General features: G+C 33.9%; 1 protein-coding gene across 4 annotated transcripts in view; it reads left to right on the forward strand.

The window, feature by feature from the left end:
• YTHDC2 (YTH domain containing 2) overlaps window positions 1-9,784 on the forward strand; it is an 81,752-nt gene that overhangs the window by 69,320 nt on the left and 2,648 nt on the right. For all 4 annotated transcript variants that reach the window (XM_025389014.1, XM_025389017.1, XM_025389018.1 and 1 more), the window contains 3 exons: window positions 1,983-2,160; window positions 7,976-8,179; window positions 8,942-9,124. In XM_025389014.1, coding sequence (XP_025244799.1) covers window positions 1,983-2,160; window positions 7,976-8,179; window positions 8,942-9,124 — 565 coding nt within the window. The remainder of the gene's footprint in view (window positions 1-1,982; window positions 2,161-7,975; window positions 8,180-8,941; window positions 9,125-9,784) is intronic.

A 9,784-nucleotide genomic window follows, 5' to 3' on the forward strand; every position in this document is an offset into this window, starting at 1 on the left:
TAGCCAAATTCTTCTTTTGTTCTTTTGCAATTAAATGTGGTGGTGTTTTTGTTTATGAATATTAAGGAGACACCTCATACTGAATTATTTATGTAAAAAATATATTCCAGTAATATGATAGTGGTTACAATAAATCATTGGCCATGATTCAGAAGTGTTTCTGGTTATAAAAACACTTGTTACAATCAAATTTATTTTATATCAGGTTTTCACCTTGTTGAAATTCATAACAAAAAACATTCTTGGCTATGAGGCTAGTTTTGGCAATACTGTAGAAAAGTCTCTATAATAAGAATTTGATTTTATAGTTAAACTGAAAATAGAAACAATGGAAACATAAAAAATACATAATGCTTACTGTTTTTCAAGGATCAGGTGGGGTTTTTAGTACTTTTTTTTATCAGATTTTTGCATATTTGAATGAAATATAAAGGCTTAATATCATTTAAGACTTTAATTAAAGAGGAATAAAACATTGGTTTCCATGTTCTTCAGATACTACATTTTAGTAGTAATTTAACCAGTTTCCAAGGAAAGCTTGTAAAATGCGTGCCTGAACCTTTCTTTCTGGTCTAGACCCTGCTGAGAAAAAGGGAGACTAAAAAGTACATTTTTTACTTAGATACTCCCCAATACTCACCACTTTTTGAAAATATTGTTCTAGAATTTTATTGAGCATTAGTTATTTAGAATGTGGGAATATATTTCCATAGGAATTATTCTGTGGTAGAGTTATTCCTAAACCAGTCTATGAAAAATTCTGTTAGATTCAAGAAACATGACATACTAATATATAATGCATGAGTGTTCCTTGTATGCTGATGCAAATGAATCAATAATTTGAGACAATTGAGGAAATTATTATTTTATTGGGATTGGTAACCACTTTGGTTATGTAGGGACAATGCACCCCATTTTAACAGATGCATATTTAAATATGGAAGGATAAAATGACATGATGTGTGGAATTTACTTTTAAATATGTAAGCCAAAACAGAAAAGAAGCAAGAAAGAAAAAACAAAATAATGTTAGGTAAATCAAGTCGGTGAAATGTTCAAGAAACTAGGTCAGTGGTACTGTGAGATGTCGTACATTCTGGATTTGTCTCTGCTTTTTTCCTGGCACTATGTATTTCTATACCCTATGTATCTTTTATTTTTTATTTATTTTTATGTTTTATTTTTTGAGACAGTCTCTCTTTGTCACCCAGGCTGGAGTGCAGTGGCGCGATCTCAGCTCACTGTAACCTCCGCCTCCTGGGTTCAAGCAATTCTCCTGCCTCAGTCTTCTGAGTAGCTGGACTTGCAGATGCACGCCACCACGCCCGGCTAATTTTTGTGTTTTTAGTAGAGGTGGGGTTTCACCATGTTAGTCAGACTGGTCTCGAACTCCTGACCTCATGATCTGCCCACCTCAGCCTCCCAAAGTGCTGGGATTACAGGCGCAAGCCACTGCGCCCGGACTCCATACCCTATGTATCTTATGTAAGCTGGTGGTTAGCTCTCAGGGCTTGATTGGATCCAATGTTTTAACAATAATATTTTATAGGTGGTGTTGTGAACTTTATATTGCAATACATCAGGAAGCACTTAATGTCTGATTGTCCCAGAAAGACTCGTACTTTAAGAAAAATTATGAAATTCCTGACTGCCATGTTTGTGGCATTTATTCATAGAATTTTAGAATAGAAAAATCTTGGAGTTTAGATATAATCCTTTTATTTAACAGAGAAGGAAATTAAAGCTCCGATAAGTTAAGAGGCTTGCCCAGATCTCATACCTAGTTAGGCGTAAATTTAGAGCTGTCATAGACATCTGTATTTCCTGACCTTAGTATTTTTAAATAATATTCCATAAATCATAAGATCATTGGGACTTTGAATTAAAATGGCGTCTGCTTTGTATTATAAACTTATACATAACTGATCTTTGTATTACGAACTTATATATAACTGATCTTTGCTTCCTCCTCCCTGCTCAAGAATACTGATGAAATCTCCATCTCCAGCATTACACCCACCTCAGAAGTACAAAGATAGAGGAATTTTACATCCTAAACGAGGCACCGAGGACCGATCTGATCAGTCTTCTGTGAAATCTACAGACAGCAGTAGTTACCCAAGTCCTTGTGCTAGTCCTTCTCCTCCATCCTCAGGAAAGGTAGAGTATCTGAAAGAAAATGTAGTAAGGAACAGATTTGTAGCACATGTAATGCTAAGTAAATAAAATTGTAAAACAATTAGAGTACTTTTCTAATTGTGGCCTCTTTTCTAGATGTAAATTGAAGCTAGCAAACTTGATACACTTTGAGTAAATGTAAAATTTTTCCTGCATGGCAAATATTTCTAGTTATTACCATCTTGGGGTATTTTAGGATGCTTTAAAACTATAGATCATTCACTACTGGCACGTAGTTAGGCTGTTTATTATTTGTTTCCTATTTGTTTCGAACCTTTTTTTTTTGAAATGGGGTCTCACTCTTTTACCCAGGCTGGAGTGTTGTGGTACAATCATATCCACTGCAGCCTTGAACTCCTGGGCTCAAGTGATCTTCACACCTCAGCTTTTGAGTAACTGGGACCACAGGTGCATGCCACCATGCCCAGCTGATTAAAGAAGAATTCTTTTTTTTATAGATGGGGATCTCCCTTTGTTGCCTAGGTTGGCCTCAAACTCCTGGGCTCCAGTGATCCTCCCATCTCAGCCTCCGAGTGCCAGGGATTACAGGTGTGAGCCGCCATGCCCAGCCCTTTAGAAACTTTTTTGCTAAAATAAATAACAAAAAGATTAATTTAACTTTGGTTCATAATTTCAGAATTGAAAACAGTGGTTTCTGTCTGTTGTTAATTGATTTCTACAGTGGTTATATTTAAAAAACAAGATGGGATAGGGTTAGGAAGGTAGGAAATGTTGATATGGAATTGAAAACTGTACCTTTAAAAAAACTTGTAATAAGAATAATTTCAAATGTTCATTATGTGATTACTTTTACTTTCCTGTTTTAGTAGCTGAGTAGGTATTTGATTAGAGGTTATTTAGCTGCATATTGTATTTTGGTGAATGTGTCTATTGAAATACTCTTTGTTAAATAAGAGGAAAATAAATGTTTTTGTAGATTTGCATTCTTAGGTTTTGAAGTTTTTTGGTTTATTTATACACCTTTATTAAGGTGTAATTTACAATAAAATTCACCAGTTTAAACTGTATAATTTAATGAATTTTGACAAATGTAAACAATCATGTAACTATACCACGATCATCTACATATTTCCATCACCCCTACTCCCTGGTAACCCATTGTTCTGCTCTTTGTCCCTTGAGTTTTGCCTTTTCTGGAATTTCCTGTAAATGGAATCATATATATGTAACGTTTTGTGTCTAGCTTATTTCACTTAATAGAATCCTTTTGAAATTCTATTAAGTGAAATAGGCCAGACACAAAATGCTACATACATAAGATTGAATGTATCAACAATCTATCCATATTGTTGAGTATATTATTAGTTTATCTTATTGCTGAGTAGTATTCCATTTCTAGATAGACTGGTTTGTTTTTCCATTCATCAGTTGATGGACATTTGGGTTGTTTGCACTTTTTGGCTGTTATGAATAAAGTTGCTAACATTGTACTAACTGGTACTAACATTCAAGTTAAATCTTCGTGTCTAAATATGTTTTCTATTCTTTGGCAAATCCCTAGGATTAGTATTGTTTGAGTTGTTTGATAAATGTATATTTAGCTTTACAAGAAACTGTCCAACTGTTTTCCAAAATGACAGTACTATGTTGCATTTCCTTTAACAATCTTTAAGAATTCCATTTGTTCCATATTCTTGACAGTATTTGGCATTATTAGCCTTTGTAATTTTAGCCATTCCAGTTGGGTATGTAGTAATAGGCCATTATAGTTTTAATTTGTATTTTCTCAGTTACTAATGATGTTGAGCATCTTTTCATGTGCTTATTAGCCATTGTGTATCATCTTTGTGAAATGTTCAAATTTTAGTTCACTTTTTGTTGTTAGTTTTTGGTGATTTGTCATCTTTCACTGAGTTGTAAAAGTTTTCTGTATATTCTGGGTACAAGGCTTAATTATTATATGTTTTGCATATGTTTTCTAACAATATGTGTTAGATATGTTGTTTTTCCATTTCCTTAACAGTGTCTTTTGAAGAGCAAATGTTTTTCATTTTGATGGAGTCCATTTCATCAACTTTTTCTATTATGATTCGTATTTTTTGTGTACTAAGAAATTTTGTGTACCAAACCCAAGATCATAATTTTCTCCTGTGTTTTCTTTTAGAAGTTTTATAGTTGGCAATCTTTTGCTTATACAATTTTTCTAGTACCATTTGTTAAAAACCATTTTTTTTTCCATTGAGTTACTTTGACACCTTTGTCAAAAATCAACTGGCCATAAATATGTGGTCTACTTATTGGACTGTTTAGTTTCATTAATCTCTCTCTCTGTCTCTCTCCCCCCCTTATATGTGATATATATTAATATATTTATATACTATGTATTTATATATTAATATATTGTATATAATAGTATATAATATATAGTATATTTATATATGATATTTTATATATTTGCCAGTGGTACACTGACATTATTTTAGTAGCTTTATAGTAAGTCTTGAAATCAAGACTTGAAATCCTTCATCTTCAATCAATTGTCCTTCAACTTTGTTTATCTTCCTCAATATTGTTTTGGCTGTTCCAGGTCCTTTGTACTTTCGTATAAACTTTAAAGTCAGCTCATCAGTTTCTACAGAAAAATATTTTGGTATTTTGAGTGGAATTGCATTGAATCTATAGATCAATTTGAAAAAAATCAACAATTAACACTTTTTAGTCTTCTAATCCATAAGCATAGTATATCTGTTCATTATTTGGATAGTCTTTAATTTCCCTCAACAATGTTTGATAAATATCAGAGTACAAGTATTACACATTTTTTGTTAAATTTATCCCTAAGTATTTAATGTTTTTGATACTGTTTTTTAGAATTTTAATTGGAGGTGTTCATTGCTAGTATATACAAATACATTTGATATTTATATATTTGCCCGAATCTTACGACCTTACTTCATTTATTAATTCTATTAGCTTTTTATGCCATCTGATAATAAAGATAGTTTTACTTTTTTTCCTTTTCAATCTGATTGCTGTTTCTTTTTTACCTTATCTCTCTGGCCAGAGCCTCCAGTAAAATGCTGTTCAGTGTTGAGAGCCACATATCTTTGCCTTGATCTTAGGAGGAAAGCATTTTTTGTCTATTAGTATGGTGAATTCCTTGCTTGATTTTCTTATGTTTATACCTCACTTGGTCATGGTGTTATTTTTATATATTGCTGGATTTGATTTTGTTAAATGAGGGATCTTTGTTCATGAGGGGTATTATTCTGTAGTTCTTTTTTGTTATGTATCTTTGTATGGTTTTGATGTCAGAGTAATGCTGGCCTCATAAGATTAGTTGGGAAGTGTTTGTCCCACTTCAGTATTTTAGAAGAGATATGTAGAATTGGTATTATTTCTTCCTTGAATATTTGATAGAATTCACTAATGAAGCCATTTATTTATTTATTTTTATTTTTTATTTTTTATTTTTTGAGACAGTCTCACTCTGTCACCCAGGCTGGAGTGCAGTGGCGCAATCTCGGCTCACTGCAAGCTCCACCTCCTGGGTTCATGCCATTCTCCTGCCTCAGCCTCCTGAGTAACTGGGATTACAGGCATGTGCCACCATGCCTGGCTAATTTTTTGTATTTTTTAGTAGAGACAGGGTTTCACCATGTTGGTCAGGCTGGTCTCGAACTCTTGATCTCAAGTGATCTGCCCTCCTCAGCCTCCCAAAGTGCTGGGATTGCAAGCGTGAGCCACAGCGCCTGGCCAACAGTGTTCTTTTATTTTACACTTTACTCCTTTGTGTTACTGTTTTCATACATTTTGTTTTTATATAAATGCTAGAATGTATTATTTTTACTTTAGTCAATTATCTTTTACGAAGATTTCAAAGCCAGAAAAATATATTTTTATATTTATTATTTACTAATCTTGTGCTCATTATTCTTTTGTGTTAATACGAATGTGCACTTTGTATTATTTACTACTGCCTGAAAAACCTCCTTTCTGGGACTCTGGATACACAGATACAAGACCATTGCATATGGTTCAACAGGTCACCAATGTTCTCTTCATTTTTTTCAGTCATTTTTGGTGTCTAATCTGGTGTTCTTTCCTTCTCATGTGTTTTCAAAGGCTGTATTTTCATCTCTGGAAGTTCCTTTTGCGTCTTTTAAAAATTTTAAAAATATATATATATACACACACACACAGACACACACACACACACATATATGTATATATATCTTCTGGCTGGGCTTGGTTTATGTCTGTAATCTCAATGGTTTGGGAGGCCAGGTTGGGATGATAGCTTGAGGCCAGGAGTTTGAGAACAATCTGGGCAACATAGGAAGACCCCATCATCTCTACAAAAGAATAAAAAAACTAGTTGGGCATGGTGATGGGCCACCTGTATTGCTAGCTTCTGGGGAGGCTGAGGCAGGAGGATCACGTGAACCCAGGAATTTGAAGTTATAGTGAGCTATGATTGTGCCATTCCAGCCTGGATGACAGAGTGAGACTCTGTCTCCCTAAAAAAAATTAAGTAAATAATATCTTCCATTTCTCCTCTCATTATGTTCAAGTTTTCCTCTACTTTCTTGAACATAATGAATGTTTTTATAACAGATGCTTTAACATTTTTGTCTCCTAACTACATCAACTCTGTCATCTCTGAGACTGTTTCTGTTTATTACTTTTGGCATTTTTTTTCTTTTACTTTTGTTTCTGTTTTGTCTTCTTGTTATCCAGTGCTTTGTGGAGAAAATATGAGAGTACAAATTTTATATTCCATATGCACATGGGAAACGGGTTCAGATTTGTAAAGAGCTAATAAAAATCTACTTGTAGATGTGTCTGATTGCTCATTGCAATCAGAGTCTCAAGATGACAACAGTATTTAACTTCTCTTTGGCCTTCATTATGTAAATAACAACCTTTGTATATTCTCCTGTTTTGTGTTTCTTGTAATTTTGTTGGGCAGCTAGGTTTTTGTATATTCCTTTCAATAGGGTGAGACTTTGTTCTAATTCACAGTTTAGTTGCAATCAGTTGAATCCTTTTGAAGTTTGCTTTTAAGTAATGTTAGGGTTGGGCCAGAGCAGTCTTTATTCTGTTATTAATTTAGTTCCAATACTAAGGTATGGCCCTTCTGTGGGCCAGTACCATATGTATTACAGGTTCTATCTCTTCTGGCTGAAGATAACATGAAATATTCCCAGCCATGTGTGAGCTCTAGGAATTGTTTGGTCTACTTGTTTTCCTTTGGATCTTCCCCTAGCCTTGGGTTATTTATCTTTTTTCTCACTTACGTTCAGGTCAGCACTTAGCCAAAAACTTGTGGGAACCCCTCTGCATTTTCTTTGGAGCTCTCTTTATGTGCAGCTCCTTTCTATCTAACATAGTACATTGCCATGCACAGTAGCCACTTCGGTCTCTGAACTCCAGTTTCTTTCTGCACAACTTAATGAGACCACTGCACTGTTTTTCTTTGTCCTCTGAAAACTGCCTCCAGGCAGTAAGCTGGAGAAGTATTTATTTTGTTTTTGGATTTTGAAAGTATATTAAAACATTTCCTGAAAGTATATTTGAGGTATAAACCAAAGTTGGTACTCCAGGATCCTTTGTTGATAAGGGATTTTGAATGCTGTGAAAATGAGTACTTGTTTTTAGCTAACTTTATTTTGGTTGAGTCTTGTATAGGTTTCAGACATGATAGAGCTATTTGCATTTGTTGAATATATGGTAAAATATTTTGGCTTGTATGTTTATGAAAATGTTATTTAATGGAGCCTGTTGGTTTTGAAAGATCACATTACCTTTCAAGAACTTATGTATTCTTTTATAGGGATCAAAATCTCCTTCACCAAGACCAAACATGCCTGTTCGATACTTCATAATGAAGAGTAGCAATTTGAGAAACCTTGAAATTTCTCAACAGAAGGGTATCTGGTCTACAACTCCTAGTAATGAACGGAAGCTAAATCGAGCCTTTTGGGAAAGCAGCACGGTTTACTTGGTATTTTCTGTTCAAGGATCTGGACATTTTCAGGTGAGCCACCCTGAATCAGTAAAATGGGGTTGTTCTGGCTATAGGTTAAATCATAGAGATTTTTAGAAAAACAGCTGGCTTTTCATTGCATCAGAATGCAAGAATGTCTTCTGCTTGATTGAGAATGAGGGATATATTGCATCTCTTTAGAGGATGATAGAACTGAAATCCTCTTTGTTTTTGCCTTGTCTTACCAGAGTCTTTCCAGATAAACTATGTTTCCTTCTGAAGACAACTTTAGATTTACTAATTCTCAGGTGGATTCAAAGTAATGAGAAGCTTGACCTTTTGGTAAAATATTTATTTAAATAGGCCAAGGAAGTTAGTATTGACAATCAATAAACTAAGTATGTTTCTTAACCATCACCCATCTTGACTTAATGTATACCTGAATTTATAAAATAATACATTTATTATTTGATGTTTGTTATAATTTTTGGAAATGAAAGCCTAGAAGTTAACTTGTATCCATTTATCATGGAATAAATATGGACTTAGAACTGTTGCTGTTTTATTTAGAAATTATTATTGATATTTGAAATTGTTAGGAGGCTAGAACTTTTTTTTTCTCTAAAATTTGCTAAGAGAGCTTTCAATGAAAAATTTAATAAGTAGCTTATTTTTTGTTTTTGTTAGGTTTCTGTTATTTTAATATTATATCTTTATCTTAAAATTTTAAAAACTCAGCCTTCTCAGATAAATTAAATTTAGACATGTTAATCGCCTCCTCACCTCTATTCCTTCCTCCCATTTTACCTACAGGGATTTTCTAGGATGTCTTCTGAGATTGGAAGGGAAAAGAGCCAGGACTGGGGCTCTGCGGGACTAGGAGGAGTATTTAAAGTGGAGTGGATACGAAAAGAAAGCCTTCCCTTTCAATTTGCACACCATTTACTCAATCCATGGAATGACAACAAGAAAGTGCAGATAAGCAGGGATGGGCAGGTATACAATGGCATTTTTTATTAACCTTTATTTCTGTTTGTTTTCTTGTTATCCAGTGCTTTAATTGAGAATAAAATGTAAGAGTACAAATTTTACATTCCATATGCACATGGGAAACAGGGGTTCAGGTTTGTAAAAAGCTAGTAAAAACTTACTTGTAAATGTGTCTGATTGTTCGTTGCAATCAGAGTCTCAAGATGACAATAGTATTTAACTTCTCTTTGGCTTTAATTATGTAAAGTAAATAACCTTTTATATTCTAGTGGCTTGTTTATTTCTGTTATGTTTTGCTTTGTCTTTATGATGCTACTTACATGCATTTTAAGCTAGTTAAGATGATGGAAATTAATATATATTGACCAAATACTATGCTAACTGCTTTATAAGATATAATTTATTTCTTATGATTAAATTATTAGTCCAATTTTATATAGGAGAAAATAGACTCAAAGATTAGTTTTGCCTAAGGTTACACAGCTAGTAATGTATCTGAACCAGTATGACTCGTTTCAAATCACTGTGTAAAAAGTGTTTGGGGGCCGGGCGCGGTGGCTCAAGCCTGTAATCCCAGCACTTTGGGAGGCCGAGATGGGCGGATCACGAGGTCAGGAGATCGAGACCATCCTGGCTAACACGGTGAAACCCCGTCTCTACTAAAAA

Source organism: Theropithecus gelada, chromosome 6 (genome assembly GCF_003255815.1).
Source record: "Theropithecus gelada isolate Dixy chromosome 6, Tgel_1.0, whole genome shotgun sequence".
In the NCBI taxonomy this organism is placed as follows: Eukaryota; Metazoa; Chordata; class Mammalia; order Primates; family Cercopithecidae; genus Theropithecus; species Theropithecus gelada.